Consider the following 17,426-nt stretch of genomic DNA (forward strand, 5'->3'; position numbering starts at 1 on the left):
ATTCAAAAAAACAAGAAAAAGCTAAGAGCTAGCACTTTCTAAGGAGTGCCTCAAGTCTAGAAAGTTTGAGAACTGCTGATTTATTTACATGCACACATGTAGCATATGTCTGTCTTCTTTCTCTACTGGGTAAAGTTTTAAAATTTAAATTATGCCACTGTACTTATTACATGTGTGTGTGTGTATGTATGTATGTATGTATGTGTATATATATATATATATATATATATATATATATATATATATATATTTAATAAAGATTATCATGCATCTCACATGCAACAAAGTCTTAAACAGGTGATTCAGTATCTTTATAATTTCTTAATAGTTAGGGGCTGGAAGGGACCTTATAAATCATCGGGTTCGGTCCCCCTGCATGTGGGCAGGAAAGACTGCTGGGGTCAGATGACCCAAGCAAGATGGGCATCTATCATATGAAAGCTGTCTGTAAATAAAAAGGAATCTCAATTCAAGTTGTTTTGGGACTATTGAATATGAGCTTTTACATATCCTGTTTTTTAAATATTTATTAAATATAAAGTAGCTATCGCTTTTCATGTTTTAAATATTTATTTATAAAGTTGTTAATATACTGAAGTGTTTTGCCATTACATTTCTTTTTTAAGAATACATATGGGAGCTGGGGGTCATAGATTGCATGAGGGTATCCAGGTTGGAGCCATATTGGTCTAGAGGCAAAAGGAATTGTAACTCATAGTAGAGTTGACATTTTTTATTAGACCAACTAGATTTTTGCAAAAAAATTGTTTAACTGCAATTAAAGAAAATTTTTGCAGAAATCTAGTTGGTCTAATAAATGAGATTGCAGGAGATGCTTGAAGCTAGGGTATGTAGAAAAAAATGCATATGAGCAAAACTCCTGCAGTCGATATAGTGGTTTAATGTTTTGTCCTGATTGTGGTCCTTATTTCTAATGCTCTGGGAGGAGTTCAGCTGTTTTTCAGACTTTTTTTTAATTGCTCCACAGCCTTCCCCCTGCTTCTTATTTGCTTTGCAGATCTTGAAAAGTTTAGGGGGCTTGTCTGGCTTACTGGGTCTCCCATAGCTGCCTTGGTTTTGTGGGCTTTAGAATCACGGCAAAATCTCCGATTTCCTGATGCTCCAATTCATAGAAAATTAGCGTTGGAAGGGACCTCAGGACATCACATCTAGTCCGACCCCATGCTCAAAGGAAGACCATACCCAACTAGGTCATCCCAACCCAGGCTTTCTCTAGCTGTTTCTTAAAAACCTCCAAGGATAGAGATTACACCATTTTTCTGGGTAACTTGTTTTAGTGTTTTACTACCCTCCTAGTGAGATGTCAGGAAGAATTTTCTAACCTAAACTTCTCTTCCTGCAACTTGAGACCATTGCTCCTTGTTCTGTCATCTGCCACTGCTGAGACGAGTTTGGCTCCATCATCTTTCAAACCCACCTTCAGGTAGTTGAAGACTGCTATTAAATCCCCTCACAGTTTTTTCTCTAGACTAAACAAGCTCAGTTCCCTCAGCCTCTACTCAGAAGTCATGTGCCCCAGTGCCCTCACCACTTCCATTGCCCTCCAGTGGACTCTCCAATTTGCCCATGTCCTTTCTGTACTAGGGGCCCAAAACTGACCATAGTACTCCAGATGTGGTCTCACTAGTGCTGACTAGAGGGGAATAATTACTTCCCTTGACCCTGTTGCCAATGCTTTCTACAAATGTAGCCCAGTATGCCACTGGCCTTCTTGGCAACAAGGCCAGACTGTTGGCTTATATTCAGCTTATTGTCCACTGTAACCCCCAAGCCCTTTTCTGCAGCGCTGCTGCTCAACCAGTCAGCCCCCAGCCTGTACTGGTGCATGGGATTCTTCCATCCTAAGTGCAGGACTCGGCATTTGTCCTTGTTTGAACCTCATGAGATTTCTTTTGGCCCAGTCCTCCAGTTGGTGTAGGTCTCTCTGAATCCTAGCCTTCCCCTCCAGTGTATCTTCTGCTCCCTCCAGCTTGGTGTCATCTGCAAACTTGTTGAGGGTGCACTCTGTGCCATCTTCCAGGTCACTGATGAGAATATTGAACAAAACAGGCCTCTCAACCAACCCTGGGGGGCACTCTACTTGATACCAGCTGCCAACTAGATATTGAGCCTCTGAGCCTGATGCTCCAGCCAGTTTTCTATCCACCTTGCTGTCCATTCATCCAGCCCGTATTTCCTTAGCTTGCCTGTGAGAACATTGTGGGAGACGGCATCAAAAGCCTTGCTAAAATCAAGGTATACCACATCCACTAGTCTCCCTGCAACCACAGAGCCAGTCATCTCATCATAGAAGGCAATCAGGTTGGTAAGGCGTGACTTGCACTTGGTGTATCCGTGTTGACTGTTCCTAATCACCTTCTTCTCGACGTGCTTAGAAATGGGTTCCTTGAGGATCTGCTCCATGATTTTTCCAAGTACTGAGGTGAGGCTGACTAATGTGTAGCTCCCTGGATCTTCCTTTTCCACTTTCTTAAATATGGGCACCCTTTTCCAGTCATCTGGGACCTCTCCTGATAGCCATGAGTTTTTGAAGATGATGGCCAATGGCTCTGCAGTCACATCAGTCAACTCCCTCAGCACCCTTGGGTGCATTCCACCCAGCCCCATGGACTTGTATATGTCCAGCTTTTCTTAATAGTCCCTAATCTGTTCTTTTGCCACTATTGGCTGAGCACCTCCTCCCCAAACTGTGCTGCCAGGTGCAGTAGACTGGGAACAGACCTTGCCTGTGAACACTGAGGTGAAGAAGTTATTGAGCACTTCACCTTTTCCTGTGTCCTCTGTCACTTGGTTGCCTCCCCCATTCAGTAAGGGACCCACACTTTCCCTGATCTTCTTCTTGTTACTGACATACTTGTGGAAACTTCTTGTTACCCTTCACATGCCTTGCTAACTGCAACTCCAGTTGCATGTTGGCCTTCCTGACTTCATCCCTGCATGCCAGAACACTACTCTCATACTCCTCCCTAGTTGTTTGCTTAAGTTTCCACTTCTTATAAGCTTCCTTTTTGTGATTTAGTTTACTGAAGAGTTCCCTGCTAAGCCGAACTGGTCCTCTGCCATGCTTGCTGGTCTTCCTGCACATCAGGATGGTTTGTTCCTGCACTCTCCGTAAGGCTTCTTTAAAGTACAGCCAGCTCTGCTGGACTCCTTTCCCCCTCATTTTGGCTTCCCAGGGGATCCTGCCCATGAATTTCCTGAGTGAGTCGAAGTCTGCTTTTGTGATGTCCAGGGTCCCTACTTTGCTACTCTCCATCCTACTTCTCCTCAGGATCCTGGACTCAGTCATCTTGTGGTTGCTGCTGCCCAAGTTGCCATCTACTAGTACACTCCACCAATTCTTCCGTGTTTGTGAGCAGCAGGTCAAGAAGAGCATGGCCTCTAGTTGGTTACTTCAGCACTTGCACCAAGTACTTGTCCCCAACACTCTCTAGAAGCTTCCTGGATTGCCTGCAAACTGCTGTATTGCCCTCCCAGCAGATGTCAGGGTGATTGAAGTCCCCCCTGAAAACCAGGGCTTCTGATGGGAAAGCTTTTGCTAGCTGTTTGAAGAAAGCCTTATCCACCACATCCTTCTGGTCTGGTCTATAGAAGACCTCCACCACAACATCACCCTTGTTGTTCTCTCTTCTGACCTTAACCAAGAGATTTTCAACAGGCCTGTCTCCAGTTTCATAGTGGAGCTCTGAGCAATCGTGGCTCTTTTACATGAAGTGCGACTCCTCCTCCTCTTCTCCCTTATCTGTTGTTCCTGAATAGTTTGAACCCATCCATGACAGAGCTCCAGTCCTGCTAACTCCCACCAAGTCTGTTATTCCAATCACATCATAGTTTTGTGACTTTGCAAGAACTTCCAGTTTTTCCTGCTTGTTTCCCAGGCTCTATGCATTCGTGTACAGGCATTTCTTCTGAAGAATGAGAACACCTCCCCTGTTGCCCCTTCCTGCTTGTTGCTTCCTCCAGGTCACCCACTTATATCAGGGCTTTGGTGTCCATCCCACAGTGAACCTAGTTTAAATCCCTCCTCACTAGGTTAGCCAGCCTGTCTGCGAAGATGCTCTTGCTTCTCTTTGTCAGGTAGATCCCATCTCTTCCCAGCAATCTTCTTGGAACATCATCCCATGGTCAAAGAAGGCAAAGCCCTGCTGGTGACACAACCTATGCAGCCAGGCATTGATCTGCAGGATGTACCCACTCCTGCCCAGGCCCTTTCCCCTGACTGGAAGGATCAAAGAGAACACCACCTGAACTCCTGTCCCCTTCACCCTTGCACCCAGAGCCTTGTAGTCGCTTTTGATCTGCTCAGGGTCTCCCCTGGCAGTATCATTGGTGCCCACATGGATGAGCAACATGAGGTAATAGTCAGAGGGCCAGATGAGTCTCTGTAATACCTCTGTGACATCTTGGATTTGGGCTTTGGGCAAGCAGCAGACTTCCTGAGATGACAGGTCAGGTCAGCAGATGGATCCCTCCATCCCCCACAAGTTCATGCATTTAAGTCATAAGTTCATACATTTCATGTAAACCATCTCTGCATATGGGAATTCATGATTTAAAACTCTGAAGCTTCACAGAAGCTGAAAAGTGTGAAGAGAGCTGAGAACAATAGGCCCTGAGGAACAGCGAATCAAAAAGCATATGAAGCAGGGGACTAGTTGGGTTTTCTTTTTAGTGCTGAGTCAAACTTAATAACATCCAGTTCTAACAGTGCTTCTGTATAACCAGTTGTCAGCAGCAAAAAATGCCAACAGAATTTTGTTTTAGTTTTATTAGTTAATCTGTGTATAACTCAGTGGTGAGAGTGAGTTTTTGTCTGATTCACAGAGGAGATTTGTGTGTTACAAGATAAGATAGGGAGCCTTGAGCTGGAGGTCCCCACTGACAGCTGAAATGTGACTGCCATGTGTGCATTGGGTATTTTATTCTCTAACTACAGTGTTTAAAATTATTGCAACAAGATAGTTCCAGAGTTGTTGGGATAAAAAGTCAGTCCTTTCAGTAATAATGAAAATGTCTTTTTAACTACAAAAAAATGTTAGAAGAATTTTATTTTAGCTTAAAGGGAGGAAAAAAAGAGAAAAAGCCACATTAGCTTAATAGTGACAATGTATGTTGTTAAATCAAAATATCTTGGTTTTGTATCTAGAAATCATACGGTAGGTGAAAAAGGTGTATAGTGAACCATGGTGGCATATTTAACTGTAGAGCAGTACCATGGTTCACATTATTACTTAAATAGAAATATAATAGAATTTAATACTCACAGTATACTTTCATGTGTTTTTTGTAAATTTTTAAAAATCCTTTCTTTCATTTGTAGGACCAGATTTTAGACACTAAAATAATTTTGAAATGGACCGATATGAAGATGTGTCAGAGGGTGAAGTGGACCATTCATTCTTTGATAGTGATTTTGAAGAAGCACCAAAGAAAGGTGAAGAAAATAGCGAGCTCATAGGAAAAGTAGGTACACGTGTAGCATCATCAGACTTGTCATCAGAAACCAAATCAAGAGAAGACTCCTGTCCTAATGAGGAAAGTGAAGAGAAACAGAGAGCTTTGCTAAAGGAGCAGTGCGTAGATGGCAACACTGTCCATCCTGGGAATGCTTCTTCATTGTCCCTTTCTCCTGATTCAGAGAATGCAGGTACCTCTGGGAGAACAAGTAGAATACAGGAAAATGTTCCAGCTGGAATCCCCAAAATAGTTAAAGAAGGTGAAGAAGACTATTACACAGATGAAGAGGATAGTAGTGATGATGGCAAAAAACAAAGGGTTAGACCTAAGTCAGCAAAGCAGTCTAGCGGCATAAAGAAAGTTAACAAAAAATATACCAATATCAGCTCCTCTTCCTCCTCCTCTTCCTCTTCTTCCTCCTCCTCCTCCTCCTCAAGTTCAGATACAGATTGTTCGGATACAGATTCTGACAGCTGCATATCGGATTCATCCCACTCCTCTTCAAAGAGAAATACGTGTACCTTGGCTCTTCTGTCTCCACGGCAAAAGTTCAGATCAGGAATAAAATCAGTGGGATTAAAACCGAAGCTTGGTGACTACACGGAGGAGTCTGAAGATACAGTGACTGACGTTACTCCTCTGTCAACACCAGACATCAGTCCTATCCAGTCTTTTGAACTCGCAGCATCAAATGACAAGAAACTGAAAATAAAACGACAGGAAAATGTGAGCCAAGAACTATATGGTAATTTTGAGAGATTTAAATACAGTACAAAATTTGTAGAGCCTACGAAACTAGAGGGACAAAAATGAAACGCAGTCTGACACCTGTATCTTTTTTACTAGATTCCGAGATTGATCGCAGATATAATCGAAAGGTTTTGCATGATGCTATGGACTTGAATCAGCTTTTGAAAGGTGATTTTTCTTTTTAATATTTACTAATTTATCTACGTAGTTAATGAGTGGGTTTTATATACACTTATCTTTTAAACCTGGGCTCAGCCCAACCAGTACCAATTTTAAAGTTGCTTTGAGTTTTTATGTATGTGAATGTAAATACCACTCTGACAGGAGTGGAGTATTGGAGTTGCTCCCATAACAAACTCTTAAGGGTAAAGGTGATAAATGAGGATGTCATAAATCCCATAATAAAATTTTGATGTCCTCACATATCTATTATAATTATACTTGAATTTGTTAAGCCATGATGCGTTAAATAGAAAATACTAGTAATTGTCTTTAAAAACAGAAACACTTCCAATAAGATATATGTCAAAGTAGATAATTGAGACTTTAAAAGGCCAGCAAAAACTACCCAGTACTGTAAATTAGAATGCAAATATACACGTGCATTTGAACTTTTTGTACCCTTGTGATTAACTAAACAAAATGAATTTTAAATAACTAATTACATTTCTAAGTTAAAATATAGCAATATCATGAAAACATCTATAAAAATAGCTTTGGCAAGAGAATTGAATTATAGCTTTTCCTCATCAGGTTTATGAAATGTCTTTACTGTTATTGGAATAGGTATGAGAGAGTTCTGTGTCTGTCTCACCGTTCTATTCTTCATAATCCTCAGTGAGATGGAGGGCATTGGCTGATCCATGTTTATGTCCATATGGAACCTAGCAGATTTTTGTCCAGTGATTTCTGTCTGCTTTTCCTCTTGTGGTCAGGTATTATTTTGTAGTGAGATGTGTGGGCTAATAGTGTTCTCATTTTAAAAGACCTTCTCATTTTAAGGTGGAAAGAAATTTACATAATTGCATCAAGACCTTGACTTACCTCTCTACATATTGTGCTTTTGCTTGTTCTTAGAGCTGATGGTTCTGATGTTGTAGAAGTAACAACAATGTTGTTTTAAGCTGTGATAGTGGTATGAGCACCCTCAACTTGTAATGCACTTTGAATCTTGTAGGATTAGCACATAATAAGAAATCCTTAAAATATATCTTTAATGTAAATTTAACATCTATAAAAGGAAATAACAGTGTTATCTTTTGGAGACTACATTGAAAGCAAGAAAAACTGAACCAATGATCAAAGCAGGCTATCTTGATTTAAAAAAAAAAGTCTGCTAATTCCTGTCAGTGGTCACCAACCAGTCATTTGGGATTGACCCGTTGATCCCAGAGCCTCTTGTGATCCTGGGCTGGGGAAGGGCGGGGGGTGGGCTGAGCATGTGCATGCATCTGTGCTCGCACCCCTCCCCCCCCCCCAAGCAGGTTAGTTGTTGGGGGAAGGGAAGAAGCAGGGGCCAGATCAAGGCCACCATGTTGAGGGACAGAGTTCAGGAGCTGCCCGGTAAGTGGGGCGTTGGGCAGGTGGTGGGAGGCTTGAGCCTGGGCACTCATTCAGGGGCAGGGGGGGCTCCCACTGCTGTGTATACCTTGGCGGAGGCCTCAGGGGGCATGTGCCTTGACCTGCCCCCTCCCTCCGCCCCTTCCTGCACAGACTTACCTGCTGGGGATCTGTGCCCCCAGATAATGTTTTCTCCCTCTGCCCCAATCTGCATCCCTTTCTTCCCTCCCCACAGACTTACCTGCTGGGGGGGGGGCACAGAGGGTAGATCTTGGGTTCCTTTAAAAAATTCCGAAAATGATCTCCAACATAAAAAGGTTGGAGACCACTGCCCTATGCTCTAGCAGCTCTGTTTCGTGGTGGAGAAACTCCATGCATTCACTGGAACATCCATCATATTAGCACAAGGTACTGCTAGGTAATTGAAAATGTTATGTTCATAGATGCCTGGGTCAGATTGGACTTCAGCAGATCATTGAGTCCGACCCCCTGCTTGGGCAGGAAAGAGTGCTGGGGTCAGACCATCCCAGCCAGATGTCTATCCAGCCTTCTTTTAAAGACCCCCAAGGTAGGGGAGAGCACCACCTCCCTTGGCAGCCCATTCCAAGTTATGGCAACCACCACCGTGAAGAAGTTTTTCCTGATGTCTAGCCTAAATCTGCTCTCTGTCAGTTTGTGACCATTGTTCCTTGTTACCCCAAGGGTGGTGAACAGAGCATCTCCAATCCCTTGCTGTGCCGCCCCCCCCCCCCCCCCCCCCCCCCGAAGAATTTGTAGGCAACCACAAGATTACCTCAGCTTCCTCTTGTGGAGGCTGAAGAGGTCCAGGTTCCTTAGTCTCTCCTCATAGGGCTTGGCCTCTAAACCCTTAACCATATGAGGTGCCCTCCTCTGGACCCTCTTGAGGCTATCCACATCCTCCTTAAAGTACAGCGCCCAAAACTGGATGCAGTACTCCAACAGATTTTTGGCCCCTTTCCCCACTTTTCCCTTGCACTGGGATTGTCTCTGTCTGTTCCCAAAGGATCACTTCCTTTAGGAACGACCACCCTTCCTGGACCCCCATCTCACCAATACTCCTATCCTGCAGTGCATCGTTGACTAAACTCCTGAGTCCACTGAAGTTAGCCTTCCTAAAGTCAAATATTTCCACCCTATTAGTTATCTTACCCACTTTACGCCATATGGTGAATTCGATTGATTGATGGTCACTGTCTCTAAGGTGACCACGAATCTGTAGCTTCCCCACCAGGTCATCCCCCATAGCCAACACCAAGTCCAGTAAGGCATTCTCCTTAGTGGGGCAGTATACCTCCTGCGTTAGGTGAAGGTCCTGTACACAGGTTAAGAACCCACATGAACGGTTGGACTTGGCTGACTGCTCCTCCTAGCAGATGTCAGGGTAGTTTAGGTCCCCCCATGACAACCCCATCCTTAGACCATATAGCATCTGAGAGCTGCCTCAGGAATTCCAAGTCTAGCTCTTCCTCTTGATGTGGTGGTCTGTAGCAGACCCCCACCACCAAGTCCCTTTCCTCTTGACTTCCATGTATCCTAACCCACAATGCCTCAACTTTCTCCTCCTCTGATACCATTTTGATTAGGGTAGATGTATAGTGTTGTGCATGTGTATTCACTATTCAATGGGAAATGACTCTCATTTGAGAGCTGGTAAGTCTGGGAGGATTCCATACCTGCTAAACTTGGGGAATTAAAACTTGATGAAAGTGTGTTCTGGGATGAAATGCTGTATGTAGGGCAAAAAGTTATTTTCACAAAACTGAAAAACTGTTGATTTTGGTCATCTTTAAGTAATAAAAGTTGAGTAGTGAAAAGTGGAATTTTTATAGAGCTACCATTTAGAGGTGCTAATTTGGAAACATGACTCCTAAATGCCTTCAGTTTAAAGCAGTTATATTTGCAAACATAAGAGGTATTAATTATTTTAGGTACTTTGAATCTTAAAGCAGGCAGGACATTGAACTTTCAAAAACTGCTTTAGGAATACAGAAACTACTATAAATTTTGTAAACCAGTTATTTTTAGTTTGTATAGAATGAATTCATGGGAAAACTTAATGTTTCTGAAGGAACAGATGAAGTGTGCACCAGAAATGTCTTTTTATCAGTTTAATGGGAGCAAAGTGTACAATTAGAGACAGGATTGGAATATCTTCAAAATATCAGAGCTGCTTTTTAGTACAATGTTAATTAAATCTTACTGATAACACTTTAAAAAAGACTGCTTTTATAACATTCTGGTACAAGAGAGGTTACAAGTATATCTGGTCATGAATGTCTTTCAGAATTCTAGAAGTACTCAACCTGTAGCCTGAAGAGTTCTCATCCAGCCCATGGGGAGCCCCGTGAGCTCATTACCCCTAGCATGTAGTTGGAAGTCGAAAAACCTTTACAAACCATAGCCTAATGGCAAAAGGAAATATCCATTTCATAGAGGCTCGTGCAGTCGGCTTACAGCTACCACTAAAATAGAAAGTTAGCTTGCTATCGTAAGATCTAATCTTTCTTCTTTAGCAAGGTTTCTGATAGCTTGCCTGTGAGAATGTCATGGGAGACTAAGGAAGTATGGGCTGGATGAATGGACTGTAAGGTGGATAGAATTCTGGCTGGAGTATCAGGCTCAGAGGGTAGTAATCAATGGCTTGATGTATAGTTGGCAGCTGGTATCAGATGGAGTGCCCCAGGGTTGGTCCTCAGGCTGGTTTTGTTCAGTATCTTCATCCATGACCTGGAAGATGGCATAGAGTGCACTTTCAGCAAGTTTGCAGATGATGCTAAGCTGGGGGAAGAAGTAGATACAGTGGAGGGGTAGGGCTAGGATTCAGAGTGACCTAGACAAATTGGAGGTTTGGGCTAAAAGGAATTTCATGAGTTTCAACAAGGACAAATTCAAAGTCCTGCACTTAGGATGGAGCAATCCCATGTACTGCTACAGGCTGGGGACTGACTGACTGGGCAGCAGCTCTGCAGAAAAGGACCTCGGGTTATAGTGGACAACAAGCTGAAAATAAGCCAGCAGTGTACCCGAGTTGGCAAGAAGGCTAACAGCATACTGAGCTGCATTGGTAGAAGTGTTTCCAGCAGGTCAAGGGAAGTGATTATTCTCCTCTATTCAGCACTGGTGAGGCCACATCTGGAGTAATGTGGTCAGTTTTGGGCCCCCGCTACAGAAAGGATGTGGACAAATTGGAGAGAGTCTAGCAGAGGGCAACAAAAGTGGTTCAGGGGCTGGGGTGCATGGCTTCTGAGGAGAGGCTGAGGGAACTAGACTTATTTGGTCTAGAGAAGAGAAGACTGTTAGGGGATTTAATAGCAGCCTTTAACTACCTGAAGGCTGTTCAAAAGAGGATGGAGCTAGACTGTTCTTAGTGGTGGCAGATGACAGAAGAAGGAGCAACAGTCTCAACTTGCAGCAGGGGAAGTTTAGGTTAGATATTAGGAAGAATTTTCTCCCTAGGAGGGTAGTAAAACATTGGAACAGGTTATCCAGAGAGGTGGTGGAAGCTCCATCCTTGGAGGTTTTTCAGACCTGGCTAGACAAAGCCTTGACTGGGATGATCTAGTTGGGGCTGGTCCTGCTTTGAACACCGAGTTGGATTAGATCACCTCCTGAGGTCCCTTCCAACCCTAACTTTCTATGGTTCTTCAGACCGACGTTTTATTTATTTCTATCTCTTGTCCCTTCACCTGTCAGTCTTCTGAGGTGAAGAGCACTCCCTATTTAGGCTGGATTGTGGGATTGGAGGGACTAATGTAATGATGTTATGTCTAGCTTAAATTTCAGGCTCAATGTAGGCTGATGGAGTCACCTAGAGAAGACTGGTGTAGGCTGGCATTCCAGTATTCCACTTCCCTAAAATACATCAGCTAAGGTGGGAAAACCATCTTGGCATAGCTGCATCTACACTGTCGGTTTGCAACTAGGTCATCTAGTGAGTTTGATTTTTTTTTTTCCTTACCGGCAATGTAGCTATGTTAGCATATGATTTATAGTATATATCAAGTCTTACTGTGACTTTCAGCAATTCTTGATCTGTATCGGCAAGAGCTTTCAAACATCTGGCCTGCGGAGCATCTCTGGCTGGATAACTCATCTAGAGATGCAGCCTGCAGGGCTTCTTGCCTAGCTCTCAGAGCTGCTGTGCCAGCGTGGTCAGCATCCAAGAGATTAATGACTCTTTAGAATCTTGCCTAGCATTTTAAAAGAAAGACCTGTAAAGTTCATAAAAAATCTACAGAATGTTTGGTATTTTGGTTAACATTTTTTCATGGCTAGGATTTCTGTTACCATTCCCAAAGGGGAATGAAAAAACAGCAGAAAATATTTTTAAGATGCACGGTTTTTCATTCATGTACATATTTGAGGGAAGGGGAGAATATGAAATAACAGATTTCCTGAAAATCTGTTTTTAAAAATGTCCACCATCATGTTTAAAAAAAAATCTAGAAAATAAGTCTGTTTGGCATATTATGAGATGTAGGAGTTTAGATTGAGAAGATAAACTCATTGGAAGAATGTGCCATTCTTGAAATATTCTTAAATATGTCTTCATAAATGTGATAGAGCAGCATAAAAGAGAATACCAGGCAAATCCTGAGGCAAAAGCACTGATACAATGCAATGGATTTTCCTGCTATGGCTGGAGTAACTGATGTAGTGATACCTGTATGGTTTAAATTTCAGCCTTGCCACAATTCATACAACTGAATTAACCTTATCTCATTCTAATTCATTGGACTCATTAATTATCTATTGTATTTTATATAAATTTGTAAGTTTTTGGTTTTTTTTTGTATTCTGCAAGATCATTTGAATGTTTAAGAATTGCTGAATTATTACTTTCATACTCCGTTAATGACTCAAAAGTGCCAGCATTCTCTCCATGGAAACCATGCTTTGTAGAAGGCTTTTATTACCAAAATATACCCTCTACTGCTTTACCTACAAATGAATATTAGAGGTACTTTCTGTGTGACTTCTTGTATGCAAGTACTGTTCCTTTTTCAGAAACTAAACTGGTTATACCTAAATTTCAGAAAATTAATAATCTGTATTTTAAGTCATTTAACTCTTATGCACTTCTAAAAATACTTCCATTCTTAATCATTTCAAAGCTGTATTTAGTTATTCTTTTTCTAATTCAGGAGAGAAGAGTGTAAAAAGCTCTATTCTGCATGTGAGTACTAAATTTAAAATGTTTGTAGGCATGAACAACAAATAAAACTGCCACTTAACTAAATTGCTTTTGGCATAATTTCTGTATGTGGACAAGTCCTAAATGTTTTAAGTAGATACCCCACCCTGACCCTTTATAGTAGTTTGCAGTATTCTTGCTGTCTGTCTCTGTAGCTGAAGTTCAGGGAGGGAGGTGAATGGAAGAGTTATTTGTAAGCTGCCTCTGGTTTCTCCTCAAATAGCATCTGATGAAGTAGGTTGTTACCTACCAAATGCCATGTGTTTGAACCTATTAGTCTATAAGGGCATCTTTACGTGTGGTGGGGAAGATGCTTTAATTAGAGCAGATCTTGGGAGCCTCTTTAAGTAAAGTGGCTGCAGTGTCCCGTGTATTCAGCATCCCATGCTTCAAAATGATGGTGGGGCGATTTAACTGAAGCTTGATGAGCTTTAGTTAAAGCGCCCTCACTGCTATTTTGAAGTGCGGAGACATTGAATACAGGAGATGCCGAGGCTGCTGGAGTGTGCTACGGTGAATTTTGGGGTGACTGTAGCCCAGACCATAGCCCCCTTCCCAGCACCACCACCACCCACTCTGTCCCTGCCCAGAGCACAGCCCTGGTGCAGCCCCCGAGCCCACAGTGCGCAGCCTGCCCTCGCTTTGTGCACTGATCTGGGGGGGCACATGCTCCCATGCCTTCCCCCAGGGGTGCATGCAGCAGCAGGAGCCCCCGGTCCCCCAGACAAGCTGCCTGCATCTCCTTCCTGTGCCCTGCCCTGCTCTAACTGGGCAGCACCTGTCCCAGCTCCACTCCCTCCCTCACCATGGGGGCCTTGATCTGTCCCCCCACATGCTCCTTCCCTTCCCCTGCCCCTTCCCCCCAACAGACTTACCAGCCAGATGCTGCTTTCCAAACTGCAGGGCTGCATATTGGCAGTTGGATCAGTGTCAGCTGATATGGATGGTTAATAACTGCCCATCAGTATCAGCCAAAAAAATCTTTATCGGTGCACCCCTAATGAGAAGGAAACTGAGCAGCCAAGCACTTTTGGAAGGGTGATCACCAGGGATCTGAGTTTCCTGTTTCCCATAGGAAAATGGAGAAAAACATGGATTTCCCCCTTTACCAGAGGAAAACACAGATTTTTCATTTTAGTGGAGAAACCCATGGATTTTGCAGTTTTGCAAAGAGCTCTTTGCAGGCTGGCAGAGTTCCAGACTGCAAGGGGCTGGGAGGGAGCGGGAGGATGGTGGTCAGGCAGGGGGAACCATGTGCATGTTACATGCACTTGGCCCCAGGCAGCCTGGAGAGCAGCTCCTGCAGGTAAGTGGTGGGGGACACATGATTGAGGCCCTCATAGGGAGGGAGGGAGGGAGTTAGGAAGGGCTGGGGCTGCTGCCCAGGTGGGGGGGGTGCATAGGGCTTGGGGCCCGGGGCTGCAATGCCTACCCGAAGGGCCCTGGTGGGTAGCAGGATGGGACCTCAGGCAGCTCATCTGGGTGGAGGGGAAGGGGAAACTGCCTCCCTGCTGCTGCGCGCACTCCCAGAGAGCAGGGGAACCTGTGCCCCCCAGATCTGTGTGGGGTGGGGCCAAGCATGAGCTGCTGGCTCAGGCTCCTGTCCTGCTGCCCTCCTTCAGGGCCTCCGTTGCCCAGCGGGTGCAACCCAGTCCTGCAGGGCAGAGCGGGGCCACATAGAAAAGCCGCTTGCCTCTACTAACTCTGCACTACCCTGACAACACATTCCCTGTGCACACGGCAGCAGCGGGGGTGATGGTGCAGGGTTCTGCCCCTTGCTGTGCTATGCACAGGGGATGTGCAGCCAAGGCAGTGCAGAGCTTGCAGCAGCAAGCAGCTTTCCTGCGCGGCCTCACTCTGCCCTGCAGCGCTGGGTCACACCTGCTGAGCAGCAGCGGCCCCAAGGGAGGGCAGCAAGGTGGGAAGCCTGAGCCTGCAGTAAGCAGCCCATGCCTGCCCCACACACAGGTCTGGGGGGTACAGGTTCCCTCTGACCCCTAGGACTGCACGCAGTGGCGGGGAGCCAGCTTCTCCCCCTACCCGAGCCAGCAGCAGGAGGGCGGAGAGGGGAAGAGGGGCAGTGCTCTATGCTCCACTGCAGCAGTTGCTGCCTTCTGTTGGAGGCAGGGGGCTGTGGACCTGGGTCCCTGGCCGCATAGCCTTGACATCTGGGGGCCCCTCTGGCAGGGCTGTGGGTGGAGTGAGGGGTAGGTATGAACAGGGCCAGGGGACTGTGGGGGAGGGGAGTGAGGAGCACCAGCAGGGCCAGGGAGGCTGGGGGTGGGGGGAGTGATGGGCCTTTCAGTTTAATCATGGATTTTGGGGGTTTTATCAGAGAATTTGTGATTTTAGGGAAAAGCAGGATCCCCAGTGATCACCCTTAGGAAGTCTTGCCTGCTTGTAGCACAGTTCTGAATCTTAATGCAAAACTCAAAGATCTTGTATGGCCCAGTTAGATACCAAGGTGTAGCGGATGGCAGTTCTGACGCCCCAGTGGCTTACCAGTGAGGTAGTGCCGAGTAGTATTCCATGGCAGAGCTTTCCTTGGAAACTTAACCAGTTTTTCCCCTTCAGCAACTAGCTGTTTCTCTCATGTTCATACATGTGCTGTGCTACTGTCAGCAACCCTATACCCTCAAGAGCCACCACACTACTGCTGGCAGAAGTAAGATCAATTTCTGCACTAAGGCAAAACAAATAAGAGCAGTAATAATAATAATGATGATGATAGAACTGCCAGGCGCCTGGGAGAAAGGACAAGAGCATCTATCTTTTGTCTTATAGTAACCATTCCATTCCTCTTGGTGAGGTAATAAAGGTAGTCAAGGCATTGATGTGAATAGAATGAAAAGAGAGGGACTGGGAAAGGGTGACAGCTGAGGAAGCGGTATGTAAAAGGAAATGAAAAATTTAAAAATGACGAATGGGGAGAGAGAGAGAAAGAAACTAAAAGGTAAGAAAATACACTTTGCTTAGTAAAATGTTTATGTACATTGAAAAATTCATAAGGATGAGTACAAGTTGGCACAGTCCATATGAACTAATGTAGAATTCACATTTAATTCTACATAAATTCATTCCCTATTATCTATTCATTGTGAATAGAATTCACATTAGATGCCTTGGCCTCCTGATGAGGTGTCAGTGCAGGTTAGTGCTCCAGAAGTTACACACTATTGTTGCATAAAAAAACCTCTGAAATAACTATAGGGTAATGTAGCAAGCTTTTTAAAATAATAGAATATTAGGGTTGGAAGTGACTTTAGGAGGTCATCTAGTCCAACCACCTGCTTGAAAGCAGGACCATCTCCAACTAGATCATCCCAGTCAAGGCTTTGTCTAGCTGGGTCTTAAAAACTCCAAGGAAGGAGATTCCACAACCTGTCTAGGTAACATATTTCAGTGTTTTACTAGTCTTCTAGTGAGAGTTTTTCTTTCTTAATAGCCGTTTGTTTGGCACTTGCATATAAAATAGTTGAGAAGCTTCTTGGATCTCTCTGTGCATTCCTAAAAGAATTTGCAGACCAGTACTGAAACCATGAGACAGGTATTTGCCTCTGTATCTTCCTTGTTTTTTTCACCGCTATATGCTGATAACGTCTTACAAGTGCAAGTGGTAAAGAAATTTATCAAGAGAGATGATAAATATTGATGTGCATTTATAGCTAAAGATTTTTAAATGCTTTGTCAAGTCTACTAATTGTGTACTTGTAGGATGGAAGAACAGCCACCTGTGGGATGGGGATGAATTGTGACAAACACATTAACAATGCATAATCAAGTTACACAACCAGTTAAAGCAGGAAGTGAGGAATACTGTGTTTTCATTGAAGTTATAAATGGAATTATTCAGAATGTAATTCTGAGAGTGGAATTTGGCCAGAATACTAGTGATGACACCTCTTTCTTCTATGAAAGCTGTGTTGGCATCTCCACTGACACATTTTTGGTTTTATGTCTCTGTTGAGAGATTTGCACCAACCACTTAGTGCCTTCAGTACCATAATAGGGGCTTAGATTGAATGGGTCTTTGTACAACAACTTGGTTTTTATCTCTTACCCTTCCATCCAAATACAGGGCTTGCTTGACTTAAAGGATCTTGGGTAGTATGGTAGAATGGCTGTAGGGCATGGGGAGCAAAAGATGAAATCTGTTATCTTCAGCTGCTTCTTGGTAATTAAGTTAGCAATTATGTTTGTTGTGCATGATATAATTTTCTCTTTCAAACTCATTCAAGTAACTTCCAGGTAGACTTTGTTCTTCCCACAGGAATATACTTGATGCAGTTGTGCTGGGCGCAAACAGTGCAGTTTTGTGTTTCTATGTGAGCTGTGTGGTTTTAGTTATCTTCTGTGTTTTTCCTTTTTGTCTTGTCCCCTGTAGGTTTATCCAGGTAAACCACATCACAGGTCTGTATCACTG

The 17,426-nt window shown here is 43.9% G+C and overlaps 1 protein-coding gene across 3 annotated transcripts in view; it reads left to right on the top strand.

Moving 5' to 3' along the window:
• Positions 1-17,426, top strand: part of CFAP97 (cilia and flagella associated protein 97) — a 42,506-nt gene that overhangs the window by 10,444 nt on the left and 14,636 nt on the right. For all 3 annotated transcript variants that reach the window (XM_006276051.4, XM_014594847.3, XM_059721834.1), the window contains exons 2-3: positions 5,342-6,223; positions 6,325-6,396. In XM_006276051.4, the coding sequence (XP_006276113.1) occupies positions 5,374-6,223; positions 6,325-6,396 (922 nt within the window). In that variant the 5' untranslated portion in view covers positions 5,342-5,373. The remainder of the gene's footprint in view (positions 1-5,341; positions 6,224-6,324; positions 6,397-17,426) is intronic.

Source organism: Alligator mississippiensis, chromosome 2 (genome assembly GCF_030867095.1).
Source record: "Alligator mississippiensis isolate rAllMis1 chromosome 2, rAllMis1, whole genome shotgun sequence".
NCBI lineage: Eukaryota > Metazoa > Chordata > Crocodylia > Alligatoridae > Alligator > Alligator mississippiensis.